The sequence below is a fragment of the Coregonus lavaretus genome (genome assembly GCF_964263955.1).
Source record: "Coregonus lavaretus genome assembly, chromosome: 24".
In the NCBI taxonomy this organism is placed as follows: domain Eukaryota; kingdom Metazoa; phylum Chordata; class Actinopteri; order Salmoniformes; family Salmonidae; genus Coregonus; species Coregonus lavaretus.
This window is the reverse complement of record NC_140011.1, coordinates 1,511,320-1,531,389: the sequence shown is the minus strand read 5'-3', so window position 1 is coordinate 1,531,389 and position 20,070 is coordinate 1,511,320. Positions and strand designations below refer to the sequence as shown.

At 41.7% G+C, this 20,070-nt stretch overlaps 1 protein-coding gene across 1 annotated transcript in view; it reads right to left on the bottom strand.

Moving 5' to 3' along the window:
* The window catches only part of LOC311099747 (interleukin-6 receptor subunit beta-like), a 61,171-nt gene that overhangs the window by 29,038 nt on the left and 12,063 nt on the right, over positions 1 to 20,070 (bottom strand). Inside the window, exons 4-8 of the mRNA XM_084140487.1 lie at positions 8,716 to 8,857; positions 8,359 to 8,513; positions 8,106 to 8,260; positions 7,542 to 7,701; positions 7,243 to 7,325 (exon numbers count right to left, since the gene is read on the bottom strand). Coding sequence (XP_083996613.1) covers positions 7,243 to 7,325; positions 7,542 to 7,701; positions 8,106 to 8,260; positions 8,359 to 8,513; positions 8,716 to 8,857 — 695 coding nt within the window. The remainder of the gene's footprint in view (positions 1 to 7,242; positions 7,326 to 7,541; positions 7,702 to 8,105; positions 8,261 to 8,358; positions 8,514 to 8,715; positions 8,858 to 20,070) is intronic.

Here is a 20,070-nt window from a genome sequence, read left to right as displayed (position 1 = left end):
TGCCAATGACCATCTGGATGATGCAGAGGAGGAATGGGAGAAGGTCATGTGGTCTGATGAGACAAAAATAGAACTTTTTGGTCTAAACTCCACTCGCCGTGTTTGGAGGAAGAAGAAGGATGAGTACAACCCCAAGAACACCATCCCAACCGTGAAGCATGGAGGTGGAAACATCATTCTTTGGGGATGCTTTTCTGCAAAAGGGGACAGGACGACTGCACCGTATTGAGGGGAGGATGGATGGGGCCATGTATCGCGAGATCTTGGCCAACAACCTTCTTCCCTCAGTAAGAGCATTGAAGATGGGTCGTGGCTGGGTCTTCCAGCATGACAACGACCCGAAACACCCAGCCAGGGCAACTAAGGAGTGGCTCCGTAAGAAGCATCAAGGTCCTGGAGTGGCCTAGCCAGTCTCCAGCCCTGAACCCAATAGAAAATCTTTGGAGGGAGCTGAAAGTCCTTATTACCCAGCGACAGCCCCGAAACCTGAAGGATCTGGAGAAGGTCTGTATGGAGGAGTGGGCCAAAATCCCTTCTGCAGTGTGTGCAAACCTGGTCAAGACCTACAGGAAAAGTATGATCTCTGTAATTGCAAACAAAAGTTCCTGTACCAAATATTAAGTTCTGCTTTTCTGATGTATCAAATACTTATGTCATGCAATGAAATGCAAATTAATTACTTAAAAATCATACAATGTGATTTTCGTTTTAGATTCCGTCTCTCACAGTTGAAGTGTACCTATGATAACAATTACAGACCTCTACATGCTTTGTAAGTAGGAAAACCTGCAAAATCAGCAGTGTATCAAATACATGTTCTCCCCACTGTATGTAGCCTTAGAAATAAGGTTCATGAAATCAATAACTTGCTAACATCAGGTAACATTTATATATTAGCCATTTCTGAGACTCACTTAGATAATTGATTTGATGATACAGCAGTAGCAATACAAGGATATAACATCTATAGAAGAGACAGAAATGCTTATGGGGGAGGTGATGCTGTATATATTCAGAGCCATATCCCTATAATGCTTAGAGAATATCTTATGTCAAGTGTTATTGAAGTGTTGTGGTTACAGGTTCACTTGGCACATCTAAAGCCTTTTCTTTTGGGATGTTGCTATAGGCCACCAAGTGCGAACAGTCAATATCTAAATAATATGTGTGAAATGCATGATAGTGTATGTGATGTAAACAGAGAGATCTACTTTCTTGGGAATCTGAATACTGACTGGTTTTCATCAAGCTGTCCGCTCAAGAGGAAGCTTCTCACTGTAACCAGTGCCTGTAATCTGGTTCAGGTTATTAATCAACCTACCAGGGTGTTTACAAACACTACAGGAACAAGATTATCCACATGTATCGATCACATTTTTACTAATACTGTAGAACTTTGTTCTAAAGCTGTCTCCGTACCCATTGGATGCAGTGGCTATTTCCAGGAAAGAAAAAGTTCCAAAAGCTGGGCCTAAAATAGTGTATAAGAGATCATACAAAAGATTTGTTGGTCTGATGTGATTAATAAGGAGCATCCAGACGCTGCACTTGATGAATTTATGAAATTGCTTCTTCCAATTATTGATAAACATGCAACTGTTAAGAAACTGTTAAGGCTCCATGGATTGATGAGGAATTGGAAAACTGTATGGTTGAAACACATGGGGCAAAAGGAGTGGTTAATACGTCTGGCGAAGTGGGCAAACTTAGGCAGGAAATGCCAACAACGAACAGTGAGCCATCATATTCATTCATGAAAAAACAAATAATGAAAGAAAAGCATTGCAAGTTAGAATTTTGTAAAGTTAGTATGGGAGAGGTGGACAAATTATTGTTATCGATCAATAATGACAAACCTCCTGGCATTGACAACTTAGATGAAAAGCTACTGAGGATGGTAGCAGACTCTATAGCCACTCCTTTCTGTCATATATTTAATCTAAGCCTAGATGAAAGTCTCTGTCCTCAGGCCTGGAGGGAAGCCAAAGTCATTCCGCTACCCAAGAGTGGTAAAGCGGCCTTTACTGGTTCTAACAGCAGACCTATCAGCTTGCTGCCAGCTCTTAGCAAACTGTTGGAAAGAATTGTGTACATAAAATTGTGCTATTTCTCTGTAAACAAATTAACAACAGACTTGTAGCATGCTTATAGAGAAGGGCACTCAACATGTACTGCACTGACAAAAATGACTGATGATTGGTTTAAAGAAATTGACAAGAAGATTGTGGGAGCTGTACTGTTAGATTTCAGTGCAGCCTTTGATATTATTGACCATAACCTGTTGTTGAAAAAAACGTGTGATATGGCTTTTCAACCTCATATCGTGGATTCAGAGCTATCTAATAGAACTCAAAGGGTTTTCTTTAATGGAAGCTTCTCTAATGTCAAACATGAAAAGTGTGGTCTACTGCATGGCATCTCTCTAGGCCCTCTACTCTTTTCTATTTTTACCAATGACCTGCCACTGGCATTAAACAAAGCATGTGTCCATGTATACTGATGATTCAACCGTATACGCATCAGCAACCACAGCTAATGAAGTCACTGAAACACTTAACAAAGACTTGCAGTCTGTTTTGGAATGGGTGGCCAGTAATAAACTGGTCCTGAACATCTCTAAAACTAAGAGCATTGTATTTGGTACAAATCATTCCCTAAGTTCTAGACCTTTACTGAATCTGGTAATGAATGGTGTAGCTGTTGAACAAGTTAAGGAGACTAAATTACTTGGGGTTACCTTAGAGTGTAAACTGTCATGGTCAAAACATATAGATTCAATGGTTGTAAAGATGGGGAGAGGTCTGTCCGTAATAAAGAGAAGCTCTGCTTTTTTCACACCACACTCCAAAAAGCAAGTTCTGCAGGCTCTAGTTTTGTCTTATCTTGATCATTGTCCAGTCGTGTGGAGGAGTGCTGCAAGGAAATACCTAGTTAAGCTGCAGCTGGCCCAGAACAGAGCGACACGTCTTGCTCTTCATTGAAATCAGAGGGCTGATATAAATACTATGCATGCCAGTCCCTCTTGGTTAAGAGTTGAGAAGAGACTGACTGCATCACTTCTTTTTATAAGAAATATGAATCTGTTGAAAATCCCAAATTATTTGCATAGTCAACTTACACACAGCTCTGACACACACGCTTACCCCACCAGGGGTCTTTTCACAGTCCCCAAATCTAGAACAAATTCAAGAAAGCGTAGAGTATTATATAGAGCCATTATTGCCTGGAACTCCGTTCCATTTCATATTGCTCAACTGAACAGCAAACCTGGTTTCAAAAAACAGATAAAGCAACACCTCACGACACAACGCCTCGCCCCTATTTGACCTAGATAGGCTATGTGTGCCTTTGTAGTTTTTTAGTTCTGTCCTTGAGCTGTTGTCTATTAATGTTCTGTATTATGCCATGTTTCATGTTTTGTGTGGACCCCAGGAAGAGTAGCTGCTACTTTTGCAACAGCTAATGGGGACCCTAATAAAATACCAAAATGTAAATACATGTTATCATGGAAACGATATCAACTACTGCTAGATTAAATCAGCTCAGCTGTCCTACAACACAATATTCTATAACTGGCTAGTTGTCTCGTCTCATCTGTCCTTATGTCCGCTGTTAGATCTTTCCCGGGATACAAATCCCAGAACTAATATCCCTACAGGTGTGGGCTACATGTGGACATTGCACAAACATCGCCTAGCTGAGTGTAGATACATCAAATTGATGGACGTGTTCATGTTACAAATACAAAACAGTTTCTGCTGTAAATATATTGTTCTTATAAAGACAGTATGCCTACAATTTACCTAACTAATCAAAATCAGTTGTGTCTAGAGTACAACTTCAGCTGTCTAACCAGAATGGAATTTATATGGTCTATTTGCCCAAATCTAAGGATGTGGCTGTCTAACTCTCTGGGTAAGGTTGTCTTCTACTCTTCAGTGGAGGATGAAGTCCCTTCCATCTATGTAATGTATTACAGCTTATGGACATGTGCAGTCAGGTGGCAGGAAGGATGACACTCCATCCTGGGTATGACAGTTCGCCTCATGGGTCCAGCTGGCAGATTTCAATAACTACAGGCAGATGTGAGATGCAGGAGGATGGCCCTACTCATACAGAGTAGCCTACAGAGTAACATAATCCAATTGCTGAACTTATGTATCTATTCTAAACAAAGCGTTTTGATAACTTTCAAGTGTAGCAGTTCCACGTAGAATAAACCATTCTTCACATAATACTGTAGAAGCAGTGTTCTGCTAATATAACAATGTACAAATATTACACTTGTCTTTCATCCAATTGTCATTCATAGCCAGTACGGATACTGTACCCATCAGCATGTTGTCTGGTGGTCCTAGGGCTACCTTGGCAAACATGTCAGTCGTCAAACCTTCCTGTATGGTGTACGGGACACCATATAGCCTAAGAAAGGAGTTCCCTGATATGTTTGAAGAATACACAGGTCCATTGATAGTACCATTCGATTCAATAATAACAAAAGACAATAAAAAAGTAATCAATGAGTCTTGTATAATTTTATTGCTGAGTGCAAGGTCTCTCCATTTCAGACATCAGCATCAAGCCCGTCTGGACTCCATCACATCATCTTGAAAGTCTCTCAAGTGCTGGCTCCATACAGGTATCTTTAAACACACATATAGTCACTGTTCTATTACCAATGGTAGTCAGAATATGTGATATCTGACAAACAGATACTTTGTTGAAGTTTGAACAGGTCAGACTAAACCTACCAAACTCTGTTCTCCCCATCGACAACCGTTGGTGAGCAGGCAAGTGATGAGGTCTTTGCCAGAGCCCCATTGCAGCATAGATCAGCTCCTGGCCCTTCAAAGATACTGGTCAGTCACACACATATTAATACACAGAGCACTGATCACATTATCAATGGTGATTATGATAAGCCTGGTGGAACCAACCTGAACGCTGCGTTCACCTTTCTATTTCCCTTCAGATTTCATAAAATGTGAAGTGAAATAGAATGATGAACACAGCGATCAGGCTGGTTCCACCAGGCTAGGTTATGCCCTGCACATTATATGCATCTAAGAAGTAGAAAATAAGCAACAAATGTCAGTTTACATAAATTATGTTTCACAATTGGGTTATCAAAGTAATGAAGTGGGTTACCTTCTCTATTTGTACAAATGATGAGCCTGTGAAAGCTGTTGCCGCTGACAGGTGAAGGGTGCTGGCCGGATACTTGCCAACATGTCGATGACTGTTCCATTCATAGGAATGCGCACAGCGAGGGCTTGTAAGTAAGCATTTCACGGTAAGGTCTACACCTATTGTATTTCGGCGCATGTGACAAATAACATTTGATTTTGATGATGCTGATGAGGGCCCCTTGCTGGTATTCTCTATGCCGCATGTTCGGCTGCAAACTGGACATCTCTCGAACAACTGCAGCAGACAATCTTATGAGGTGGTGGTGACAGGGTGATATATTAGCCAAGTGGTCAATTGCATTTTGTTCTAAAGAAAGGACAAAGCTTTTTGCTAATGCACTTCACAACCAAAATACTAGATACTAGTTGTATCTGCTTGGCTGGGGAATTAGCCTAATAGTTTATCAAGACGGATATTTTTGAATACAACTTTTCACATAACACACACAACCCATCGTTGTTGATGAAGCAGGCTGTGTCAATAGGGCAGTAACTCGGGTCACTAGCTAATTCTATGCTTTACAGATGTAGACTGACTGGCTGGCTCCAGATTGGAATAGATTCAGGCCAGTGACGCAGTTACACTATGGAAACAACTGACATGTTTTGCTATGGCCCTGGGTTGGTTTGGGTTTGTTGCTACTAGTTAGTACACTGTTGTAGTCAGACATGAGTTAGCTAGTACCACCACAGCTGCATCAAAAATGTATTTGTGCCCTTGACATGGGTTGCACCTCAGAGGCTAATGTGACCATTCAGTCTAAATTACACTAACTTCTAGTGGAATGGAAATATGATGACATTGCTAAAGTAGGCAAATAATTAGTAGGAAACAACTCTGTCATATTATGTCATCAAAATTACTTTAGAGAGATGGAAATGTTACCATTACTGTTACTAGCAAAGTTTGTCAAAATAGCTAGCAATGCTAATGTTAGCTAGCTAAAATACAGCGGTCCGCTCAATCTCAGCTGGCTAAAGTTATACTGCATATAAAGTCAAATCTGGCAACATCACAATCATGACAAATGGTTTTCCTACTAATTATTTGCCTTCTTTTGAAAATGTTATCGTGTTTCCAAGCCAAATCCGAGTTGTATTGAAACGCTAACACTAGGTAGGTAGCTAGCTAGCTAGCCAATGTCAGCTATGCTAGCGATGATAATGAATATCAAAATATACATAACCAGATACAAAACCAGCAGTCTATGGTCTAGCTACCGGTATACTCACCATCATTGGGGACCAATGAAATCCAACCACCTATTCCGCATGGTAGGGTACTTTGGCAGAGCATGCAAACCGTAGTTGGCTGTGCATCCTGCTGGAAGCATGCATTGTCGAACCGGAGCCATGGTCAATTCGTATAGGGCTTTGAGTCTCAAAACAGCCGTGATCCTTTGAACACGTTGGGGGTGATGAAACAACGGAGCCCCATTCAATGAAGGGAAGCGAAGTGGGCGGAGGAGCGATTTGTACGTGGAGCTTGACAAAAAGGGGCATGAATTGTTGACAATTGTATTCCAAACCCAACCTTCATTTACTCATTGTGACGCACTCGGGTTTCAAACTCTGTTTTAGACGAAACTGACGTTATGATAAATGATCCTATTTACACTTTGTAGTCAATTTTGACATTACAATAAATGTTTGACTCATATCGATGCCACATAGGCCGTTTTCAAAGGGATTTGTTTTTTTTAGGGGCAGTTGCACTTTAAATATAAACTAACAACTGACTAACGAGGCGACCAGTGCAACACATCCTGCCCAACAAGGATGATTCCAATCAGTGTACATCAACACATAAACAGAACCAATCTCGAAACCAAAATCAAAGCCTGTAAGTCACCTTGTCCGAGAGAGATTTACATGGTTATCAAAACGTAAGACAACACGAAACACAGACCTTCTTTGAAGTATTTGAAAAATCCCCTACGGGAAAAAAACTATGGTGAAAAAACTATTGGAACCATTTCAGTGTTTGACCGCTAGGTTTTATGGGTATTATGACGACATCACTGTGGCACTCTGTCAGTATGGCCTTCATTACCTTACACATCACTTGCACTCTCCGCTCACTTTTGACTTGGCTGGGAATGATGACTCTCCATAGGTCCGGCTTACTTGTAGGCTCTGGGCAAAGAAGAGAGCCGAAATCGATACAACTCATCAATCTGAGATATGACAAACTGAGCAGTCCATAGACTACCTACCTGGATCACACTTACTATTGTTGAACTAAATCACTCATACACTGACTTCACATAGGAGTTCTACAGCTTAATATGGCTGGCCACAATGTTAAATGAAACATAATAGTATGATATGTGTGTTGTCATGGCTACTCACTGTCCTCTAGGGTCCTGGCGGTAGTGTTAGCGCTCCAGTCACTCCAGTAGCCGTAGCCCATATGATGCATGCATCGCACCTGCACTACATACTCTGTGTCTGGCTTGAGGTACTGAAGACGGAAAGACTCTTTGTAGCTTTCAGTGTCATTTGGGGGTACCTAAAAGAGAGTCAATTAAATGGATATAATGACAGGGCAACAAAATGTACCATATTACAGTTCATTTGAAACACCAAGAGTAAGAGTAGAATGTTTGATTCACTGTTGATAACACCTATGATAATAAGGATAGGATAGATTGCTTTTAACATTAAAGAGAGATTTCACTCTAAAGTTTGCCAGATTTTAAAGACCTTACAATAACTCTAATGTCAAGCCCATGCAATCGGTTGTGTAGATCGAACTATATCCCTTAACCAGCAAATTATATGATGCTTCTGCTTTCATTTTTAGATTGAGGTTACACAACAAATGGCATAGGCCTTGGACTTATATCAACATTAGTCTACTTCTGAGGTCTAAAGAATATCCTTTTAACGTGTATTGCGATTGTGGCTATTTACCTCAGTCCAGTCTCCAGAGCCCACAGTGCAGAACCTGATGTTGTATTTCAGTGTGACATAGGCTACATGGATAGGGTGCTTCCAACTCACTAAGAGAGTCCTGGAAAAGTTATTCTCTGAAATAATATTGACGTCTGATGGGGGATTCGTTTTCACTGCAAAACAGGACACACCATTAAACTATATTGGGGGGGGGGGGTGATAATCATTGTAACTTCAAAGGCAATCAGAAGATCCATTTCACTCCACCTACCCAAATCAGCAGCATAAATATCCAGAATGTCAGATCGAACCTTCCCTAACTTGTTTTCCACTTCTACCCATATAGCAAGTTCCATGAAGCTTGGAAAGGTGCCGAAGTCGATGTATCCACTGCTTCTGTGAGCTTTGCTGCTCTTATTTGAGACACTGCAGAAGAAAAAACACAATAATGATCTACATTGTTAAACGATCAGAAATCAGTAATTTACTAATCACATACACTATCTAAGAACCTTGATATTTAGGGGTTCTCAGAACTGGAGCCAGGTTTTCCATTCACTGATATTGAGAGCTATTGAAAACTAATGTTGGTATCCACCATGTATCTAACCTTATGTATGACACTCACATTAGACTGCCAAACAAGGTATAAGTGGTTTCCAGCCTCTCGTCTCTTGTCCCAGGCTGCCATGTGCACGTCACGTTGGAGGATATCTTTTGGCCAGACTGGACAGCCATGCAGGATAGGTTCACAGGCTTCTCAGGGGGATCTGACCAAGAAACCAAACAGCTGCCGTTATTTCATGTCAGAGAAACAGACCAACGGCCATTAACCTACTGCACTGAGCAGGATGGGGTCAAAATTCATTTCGATTCAGGAAGTCAATTGAAATTCACTTCCTTGAACAAAAACTGAATTGACCCCAAACCTGACACTGAGAAAGCTTTAGGGTCATTCAGTGTGAATATAAAAGAAATGCCCGGACAATTGTTAAAAACTCCATCCACAGACTGTTCTCTCTGCTTCCACACAGCAAGTGGTACCGGAGCGTCAAATACAACGTATTTATGAAGCCCTTTTTACATCAGCAGATGTCACAAAGTGCTATACAGAAACCCAGCCTAAAACCCCAAACAGCAAGCAATGCAGATGTAGAAGCACGGTGGCTAGGAAAAACACCCTAGGAAGACAGGAACCTAGGAAGAAACCTAGAGAGGAACCAGGCTCTGAGGGGTGGCCAGTTCTCTTCTGGCTGTGACGGGTGGAGATTATAAGAGTACATGGCCATGAAGGCCAGATTGTTCTTCAAGTTGTTCAAATGTTCATAGATAAGCAGCAGGGTCAAATAATAATCACAGTGGTTGTAGAGGGTGCAACAGGCAGCTCACAACATTTTGTCAGCTGGTGATTGTCAAGCAAATAACTGCCGGTCTCACGGTAATTGACCATCACCTGGCTTCCACACATAGCCTACAAGCAACTGATGCAGACCCTTATAAAATCTACATTTTATATAATAGTATAATAAATCCATGTAATATAGCCTACACCTTCACAATAAATCCATTATTTAATTTAGACAGGTCTAAAAACATATGAAGAAAATGTAGTCTATTTCAGAAGAACAGAGTAGCATACTCGGGAGTTGTCCTTATGTTAGGTCCTGATCTGGCTATGCCATATGGCTGTGGTCTACAATAGTTCATTTAGCAGACAAGATTTGCTTAGAATTCCGTGGCATTATTTTATAGTATGAAGAATACAATTGAACATAGCTTAATAAAATAGAAAGGATATTTTCTCCAAATGATTTGAGGGAGTGTGCACATGCGGCTATTCTGTGTTTAGTGGTTAAAGAAACAGGTACTCCTATATGCTTAATTTTGAATTATTTATGTAACTTTAGTTGTGATACAAACATTGGGCTATATGTTTAAATTTTTTATACATTCTATGGCTGCATGAGACTAATGATTTGAAAAAAGTTGCATGAAAGGCATGAGCTCTGATTAGTTTTTTGTGCAGGCTGTACACACGTCAGTAGTCTCTCATTCACAATTTGACAAGCACTTGATAAAGCCTTGAATTTCCCGGTGGTATCCCCTTTGTGTGGCCGTAATGCCACATAAAGAAATCCATGCCTTTTGCAGCCAGTGGCAGTTGTGCCATTGGGCTGAATGTAATAATTATAATTCCCTTCTCCCTGCGTGCTCCGAAGCACATCTCACTCACATGGCTCTCAGTCACGTGATCGGGTCTTTCTCACAGGCTACAAGTGAAGACAGACACATCGGGGACGCAACTGTGCACATCCTTAACCAATACCAAGGCTCATATTGAAGATATTGGAAGAACTGTCCACATTTACGTTTCGCCAGCCAACAAGATGAGCAGGCCTAACGAACAGCAAAATCACTAGCCTATGTCAATCTACTATCCCCCATAGTACAAAACTTGACCTATTCTATTCTGTGCAAGTAACAAATATTCCAAATATAGTCTGGGACAGTTGTGGGATGTGATAGATCCCAAATTATTACAACCACTAGCATCCCCCAAAAAATATTACGCAATGAAGCTGATGCAACAGATTAGAACGTTTAGCTTAAAATGTTAATAAACTATTAGCCTATTTCTACACATTATAAGCGCAGCAATGCGCACACGGCAGTAGGCTATAAGCACAAATGTTTCATTAGCGGGAAAACACAATTTCCAAAAGAGACCGATCAATCTACACACAATACCCCATAATGACAAAGCAAAAACAGGTTTTTAGAAATGTTTGCAAATGTATTAAAAATAAAAAAACTCAAATATTACATTTACAGAAGTATTCAGACCCTTCACTCAGTACTTTGTTGAAGCACCTTCGGCAGCGATTACAGCCTCGAGTATGACGCTATAAGCTTGGCACACCTGTATTTGGGGAGTTTCTCAAATTCTTCTCTGCAGATCCTCTCAAGTTCTGTCAGGTTGGATGGGGAGCGTCGCTGCACAGCTATTTTCAGGTCTTTGGCTCGGCCAATCAAGGAAATTCAGAGACTTGTCACGAAGCCACTCCTGCGTTGTCTTGGCTGTATGCTTAGGGTCGTTGTCCTGTTGGAAGGTGAACCTTCACCCCAGTCTGAGGTCCTGAGCGCTCTGGAGCAGGTTTTCATCAAGGATCTCTCTGTACTTTGCTCTGTTCAACTTTCCCTCGATCCTGTCTAGTCTCCCAGTCCCTGCCGCTGAAAAGCATCCCCACAGCACAATGCTGCCACCACCATGCTTCACCGTAGGGATGGTGGCAGGTTTCAGCCAGACGTGACGCTTTGCATTCACACCAAAGAGTTCAATCTTAGTTTCATCAGACCAGAGAATCTTGTTTCTCATGGTCAGAGTCCTTTAGGTGCCTTTTGGCAAACTCCAAGCGGGCTGTCATGTGCCTTTTACTGAGGAGTGGCTTCCATCTGGCCACTCTACCATAAAGAACTGCTTGGTGGAGTGCTGCAGAGATGATTGTCCTTCTGGAAGGTTCTCCCACCTCCACAAAGGAATTCTGGAGCTCTGTCAGAGTGACCATCGGGTTCTTGGTCACCTCCCTGACCAAGGCCCTTCTCCCCCAATTGCTCAGTTTGTTCCTGGCGGACAGCTCTAGGAAGAGTCTTGGTGGTTCCATACTTATTCTATTTAATAATGACATAGGCCAAGGTGTTCTTGGGGACCTTCAATGCTGCAGACATTTTTTGGTACCTTCCCCAGATCTGTGCCTCGACACAATGCTGTCTCTGAGCTTTACGGACAATTCCTTCGACCTCATGGCTTGGTTTTTGCTCTGACGTGCACTGGCAACTGTGGGGCATTATATAGACAGGTGTGTGCCTCCCCAAATTATGTCCAATCAATTGAATTTGCCACAGGTGGACTCCAATCAAGTTATAGAAACATCTCAAGGATGATCAATGGAAACAAGATGCACCTGAGTTCAATTTTGAGTCTCATAGCAAAGGGTCTGAATACTTATGTAAATAAGGTATATGTTTATGTTTTATAAATTTGCAATGTGCAGATTGATGAGGATAAAAAAAAAAAAAAAAAAAAAAAAAAAAAAGGCTTTAATTTTGTTAAAAATGTCGAAAAAGTGAAGGGGTCTGAATACTTTGACTGCACTATAAAAGACACCCACTAGGAGCGCCCACTAAATTTGACCAAGAGGAGGCAAACAAAAGAAAAACCAACACCAAACAAAGACAGGAAGCAACCAAAAAGTGGAGCAAACCGAAAACAGGGATGATCAGAAAGTATTGTTTGTCTAGAAATCAAATACGGAGAAACAACTACAGATGTTAACCCTCCACATCTCCCTAGACAACTGGAGCACTGGGCCAGCCACACTTAAATAGCACCTGGGCCAGCACAGGGGAAAAACCTTCCCACTAACGAGATTACTCCCGAGTGGCGCAGCAGTCTGTGCTTGAGGCGTCACTACAGACCCCCTGGTTCGATTCCAGGCTGTATCACTACCAGCCGTGATTGGGTCCCATAGGGCAGCGCACAATTGGCCCAGCGTCGTCCGGGTTTGGCCGGTGTAGGAGGCAGTCATTGTAAATAAGAATTTGTTCTTAACTGACTTGCCTAGTTAAATAAAGGTTAAATAAAATAAATATACTGACAAACGAGGTGACACCAATCAGTGCGCCCAACGTGCTAACGTCCAACCTAGAAATATAAATGGAAAAACCAAAGCCTGTAACACCTTCCCCCTTAAGACAACAAATACATACACAAACAGAAAATAACTTCCCATTTCACAACATGATGAACTTATATTTGTCGCTACTTAAATGCATTGCCTTCTCCAATACAAACATGGTGTCCTACTGGCTGTCAACAATGAAATACAAGACAAAACAGACACACGTTTAGTACCAGTCAAATGTTTGGACACACCTACTCATTCGAGGGTTTTTCTTTATTTTTACAATTTTCTACATTGTAGAGTAATAGAGAAGACATCAAAACTATGAAATAACACATATGGAATCGTGTAATAACCAAAAAAGTGTTAAACAAATCAAAACATATTTTATATTTGAGATTCTTCAAAGTAGTCACCGTTTGCGTTGATGACAGCTTTGCACACTATTGGCATTCTCTCAACCAGCTTCATGAGGTAGTCACATGGAATGCATTGCAATTAACAGGTGTGCCTTAAAAGTTAATTTGTGGAATTTCTTTCCTTCTTAATGCGTTTAGTTGTGACAAAGTAGGGGGGATATACAGAAGATAGCCCTATTTGGTAAAAGACCAAGTCCATATTATGGCAAGAACAGCTCAAATAAGCAAAGAGAAATGACAGTCCATCATTACTTTAAGACATGAAGGTCAGTGAATCTGGAAAATTAAGAACTTTGAAAGTTTCTTCAAGTGCATTCGCAAAAACCATCAAGCGCTGTGATGAAACTGGCTCTCATGAGGACCGCCACAGGAAAGGAAGACCCAGAGTTACCTCTGCTGCAGAGGATAAGTTCGTTAGAGTTACCAACCTCAGAAATTGCAGCCCAAATCAATGCTTCACAAAGTTCAAGTAACAGACATCTCAACATCAACTGTTCAGAGGAGACTGCGTGAATCAGGCCTTCATGGTCGAATTGCTGCAAAGAAACCACTACTCAAGGACACCAATAAGAACAAGAGACTTGCTTGGGCCAAAAAACACGAGCAATGGACATTAGACCGGTGGAAATCTGTCCTTTGGTCTGATGAGATTTTTGGTTCCAACCGCTGTGTCTTTGTGAGACGCAGAGTAGGTGAACGGATGATCTCCGCATGTGTGGTTCCCACCATGAAGCATGGAGGAGGAGGTGTGATGGTGCTTTGCTAGTGACACTGTCTATGATTTATTTAGAATTCAAGGCACACTTAACCAGCATAGCTACCACAGCTTTCTGCAGCGATACGCCATCCCATCTGGTTTGCGCTTAGTGGGACTATCATTTGTTTTTCAACAGGACAATGACCCAACACACCTCCAGGCTGTGTAAGGGCTATTTGACCAAGAAGGAGTGAGATGGAGTGCTGCATCAGATGACCTGGCCTCCACAATCACCCGACCTCAACCCAATTGAGATGTTTGGGATGAGTTGGACCGCAGAGTGAAGGAAAAGCAGCCAACAAGTGCTCAGCATATGTGGGAACCCCTTCAAGGCTGTTGGAAAAGCATTCCAGGTGAAGCTGGTTGAGAGAATGCTAAGGGTGTTCAAAGCTGTCATCAAGGCAAAGGGTGGCTATTTGAAGAATCTCAAATATAAAATATACTTTGATTTGTTTAACACTTTTTTGGTTACTACATGATTCAATATGTGTTATTTCATAGTTTATGTCTTCACAATTATTCTACAATGTAAAAAATTTTACAAATAAAGAAAGACCCTTGAATGAGTAGGTGTGTCCAAACTTTTGACTGGTAGTGTATATATATATATATATATATATATATATATATATATATATATATATATATATATATATATATATATATATATATATATATATATATATATATATATATATATAAATAATGCTTTTTATAATTTGGTTGTTGTTGCCTAAAACGCTTAAGTTTTAGAAAACATAGGTACAATTTCGATACGTTTCTATAACTCTCATCCCCTTGGAATGAGCCCAACCAAAACAAAACTAATCTCCAAAACGTGCAGTCAAAATAAATTGTGAGCCAGGGCTACACACTGGCTAAACATAAAACGTATTGACTGCCCACCCTTGAAAGACAAAATCAGCAAGCAAGTTGTCCTAAGCACGGATATGTCAGATTTCAAGGGGAAACTCCTACAATATGAGACTCCAGCAAAGGAGTCGGCGGTTCGTGGAGCTAGTTTTTTGCAGGAAAACGAGAGGGTTATGATTGGTATAGACCACCAGAGGTGTAGAGACCGATACATAAACCTCGAAGGGCTGAAGAGCAAGTACCAAAGCGAGCGCCTCCTTCTCGATAGTCGAGTATTGTTTTTGATATGAGGCCAAATTATTTTAAAAGTACCGCACAGGGTGCTCAACATTGTTATCGTCTTTCTGTAGGAGGGTAACCTGAACGGAAGATGAAGATAGGAAATCAAACCGTCAGGAGTAACAAAAGCAGACAACTCTTTGGTGCGCTCAGTTAGAGGGATCTGCAGATCAAACTTGCTAACATACCCTAGCATACTTAGCAGCGCCAACACGGTCCACACAATTGTCGACCCTGGGCAAAGGGTACGAGTCTGACTTAGTAATGGCATTGAGGTTCTGAAAATCAGAACAAAACCGCAGACACCCATCCACCTTCGGCCAGTACATTAGTAAATAACTCCGCAGACTATTGCCATGTTGTGCAATGTCGTGCTCAAGCATGAACTCTACCTCACTGCGGACGTTCTCCCTTTTCAGGGTTCACTCGATAGGCATGTTCTTTGATTGGGGCAGAGTCCCCAACGTCAATGTCATGCTCTAGTACATTTGAGAATAAACCCTGATATTCTAAAAGTAGTGCAACAATGTTGCCTTTTTTCTCCGTAGACAAGTATGCCAAAAAGACATCAAGTCTTGAGGAAGACTATAGTCAACGGTGACTGCAGTGGCTACAGGTAGAACATCAATACCGGTTTCCACCGACTTCTCTGCCCGATCATAGCGGGTGAAGTATGGTTTCAACATGTTGACATGACACAGCCAGGTTTTCTTCCTGCGCTCCGGTGTGGCGATGATGTAATCCAGATAGCCAATGTTTTTGACTGTGGGGTAAGGGCTTGAAAAGCGAGCTTGCAACATTGACCCCAGAATGGACAACAAAACCAGGACATGCAGTTTTAGGCCTTTCGGTCATACCAAACTTTCAGTTTCATTTGCGCCTTCTCCAGATTCTCACTGGCACGGTGCAATCTGTATAGAAAAGTGCTAACGTGCTCCAACAGATTTGTTTTTGTGTTTAAGGTGTTGCCCTGCAACAACCTCTCTCTCAGCAAACTCATAGGACCTCTGATATGATGTCCAAACACGAGCTCAATCGGACTAAAACCGAGAGATTCCTGAACAACCTCCCACGCTGCAAACAGCACAAGAGGGAACCCTTCATCTCAGTCTTTCTCAAACTCAAAGCAGTAAGCTCTCAACATAGACTTCAAAGTCTGATGAAATCTCTTAAGAACACCTTGAGACTCTGGGTGGTAGGCCCTAGAGGGGCAGTGGGTCACACCCAACTGTTGTAGCACTTGCTGGAAGACCTTTGACTTGAACTTCGAACCTTGGTTTGATTGCACTACCCGCGGAAGTCCAAACGTTGAAAATAATTTCACCAGTGCCTTAACAATAATGGAAGCTGTGATTTTCCTCAGTGAAATGGCCTCAGGGAAACGAGTGGCAGCGTACATGATGGTTAAGAGAAACTGGTTACCACTCTTTGCGTTTGACAAAGGACCAACACAACCCACCAGAACTCTGCTGAAAGGTTTGTCAAAAGCAGGAATGGGCTGCAAAGGTGCAACCGGCACAGCTTGGTTTGGTTTACCCCTCCGCTGCCAAACGCAAAAGGATTTACAGTAAGCCACAACATCCTGTTTCAGACAAGGTCAGAAGAAGTTACTTAAGATACGGTCATACATCTTGTTGACCCCAAGATGGCCTGCCATACTACCATCGTGAGCCAACCTCAGTATCTCTTGTCAAAGTGTAACTGGAATGACAATTTGAGATACACTGGGCCAATCGTCTTGCCCAGAAGTGGCGCGAGAACGCCATTTCCTCATTACAACACCATCTCTGTCAAAGTAACCCACACAAACTTCATCAAACTCCTCCTCTGGACGTATCTCAGCAAAAAGAGGGGAGAGGGAAACATCTTTACTCTGTTCAGCAATCAGCTGCTTCCTAGACATCGAAGTGTCAACTGTAGGGACCCTCTCTTCCTTCAGCGGTCCTACAAACTCACTCACCTTTGGGGTTTTCAAAGGAGAGGTAAACTCAGGAGTTTTACCGAAATCAGGATCACCCATAAACGTCTCAGACAGATCGACCATGGTCGGATCGCTGACATCCTCCTCAACACTAGACTAGTTCCCCACGACTTTCTTAGACATAAATGTAGCATGTGTAACGGCACACGCTGGGAACACTCTAGGGTACTTTTTTGATCACCATTCAGGTTCCTCTACTCTGGGTTCCTTACAAACAACAGGATTCGGCATGACATTCCCTCCAGCCAAATCATTTCCCAAAATGAATGAGACACCCTTCACCGGTAGGCTAGGCCTCACACCAACGACAACAGAACCAGAAATAAGTTCAGACTCAAATTCCACATTATACAAAGGAACTTCCATGCAACCCATCTCCACGCCTTGTACTAACACACTGTAACCGCTTGATGAAGTGTCAGACAAAGGAAAAACACCCTCCAAAATGAAGGAATGGGCTGCCCCAGTGTCTCGCAGGTTCTTCACCTGCTGCATAACGGCATTGCCACTCTGCAGACACACAAACCCGTCTGATCCAAAATATTGTTTAGGAGATTCACCAGTCTCAACCAGAAACTTAATGGGCTGGGGTGCTTTTTCTCTCGCTCATTTTTCTGTTTCAACTTAGGACACAGAGACAATGTGTCCTTTCTCAAAGCAGTAATGACAAACTAGCATTTACGAAAAACATCCTCTGCAAAAACTGCAGCTTTCTCAAGAGTGAGATCCTTGTGCTCATAAATGTAGGTAGCAACCTTTTTGTGAAGGCAATTCTTGAATTGCTCAAGAAGTATGAGTGTCTTTAAATCCTCAAGGTCCTTGACCTCTTGAGAACCACACCACCGATCAAAAATACATGTTTGCTCCCTTGTGAACTCAACATGGCTTTGGGATTCTGTCTTTCGTAATTTACGGAACTGTTGTCTGTATGCCTCTGGGACCAACTCGTAAGCCCGAAGGATAGCAGCTTTAAGAGTTTCATAATCTGAACTCTGATCAAGAGACACTTTCTGAGCTTTTCCCACAAGTACACTTTGGAGGAGTAGTGACCCAATATCTTGCTGCCATTTTAGGGATATGACAATCCGCTCAAACAGAGTAAAAAATACAAGTCATTTGTCCAAAAATAAATGCAAGGAACCACTTGTATGATGCAAGGAACCACTTCACAAAATAAAATGCATTACCATATTTTTTACCATAGAGAATCAGACAAATCTAGGCTACACTCTGCCTATTGGCTTACTTGCATATTCAAACCGGTCTCAAAATACAACACTACCCCATTAAGGCTCTCCTGGAGGATGGTTGGCCACGCACTATAAAATAGTGCAATATTACAATTACAACCATTTCTTCATAAAATAATTCCCTGCAAGTCTCGAAATTAAGGGCGTCCTGTCTTCCTTGGGACGATAAAAAATAAGGTTCAAAACAGACTCTGGGACAGATCCAAAATTCATACAACCACTGCACATAAAAAATGTCAAAAATCAAATCAGGCTGATGCAACAGATCAGACTGTTTAGCTTAAAATGTTGACAAAGTTGTATTTCTTCAAATTATACGCTCAACAATGCACAAGTGTTCTAAAACGTACGCGTCAGTGGTTTTTCAAACATGACTGGTGTTTAGCCTATATTTATGTAATTAAAAGTCTCATTAAAGTTTGCCTACATTTCAGCATCAGTTTGGACATGAGGCTGTAGCCAATATGCTTATCACCTACAATTCGATATTAAGGCTTTTTTATTTATGTACATGAAAAACAGATTTAAATATTATTCCAATGTTGGCCTCTGATCCAATTGTTTGATATTGTGATTTGTGTGATTTTTTTTTACTTGTCCTTTCGGAATACTTAAATCTATATTGTTCATCCCTGGGAGCAATTTCCAAACGCCTGAAGGTACCACGTTCATCTGTACAAGCAATAGTACGCAAGTATAAACACCATGGGACCACGCAGCCATCATACCGCTCAGGAAGGAGACGCGTTCTGTCTCCTAGAGATGAACGTACTTTGGTGCGAAATGTGCAAATCAATCCCAAAACAACAGCAAAGGACCTTGTGAGGATGCTTGAGGAAACAGGTACAAAAGTATCTACAGTGGGGGAAAAAAGTATTTAGTCAGCCACCAATTCTGCAAGTTCTCCCACTTAAAAAGATGAGAGAGGCCTGTAATTTTCATCATAGGTAAACGTCAACTATGACAGACAAATAGAGAAAAACTATCCAGAAAATCACATTGTACGATTTTTAATGAATTTATTTGCAAATTATGGTGGAAAATAAATATTTGGTCACCTACAAACAAGCAAGATTTCTGGCTCTCACAAACCTGTAACTTCATCTTTAAGAGGCTCCTCTGTCCTCCACTCGTTACCTGTATTAATGGCACCTGTTTGAACTTGTTATGAGTATAAAAGACACCTGTCCACAACCTCAAACAGTCACTACAAACTCCACTATGGCCAAGACCAAAGAGCTGTCAAAGGACACCAGAAACCAAATTGTAGACCTGCACCAGGCTGGGAAGACTGCATCTGCAATAGGTAAGCAGCTTGGTTTGAAGAAATCAACTGTGGGAGCAATTATTAGGAAATGGAAGACATACAAGACCACTGATAATCTCCCTCGATCTGGGGCTCCACGCAAGATCTCACCCCGTGGGGTCAAAATGATCACAAGAACGGTGAGCAAAAATCCCAGAACCACACGGGGGGACCTAGTGAATGACCTGCAGAGAGCTGGGACCAAAGTAACAAAGCCTACCATCAGTAACACACTACGCCGCCAGGGACTCAAATCCTGCAGTGCCAGACGTGTCCCCCTGCTTAAGTCAGTACATGTCCAGGCCCGTCTGAAGTTTGCTAGAGTGCATTTGGATGACCCAGAAGAGGATTGGGAGAATGTCATATGGTCAGATTAAACCAAAATAGAACTCGTCGTGTTTGGAGGACAAAGAATACTGAGTTGCATCCAAAGAAC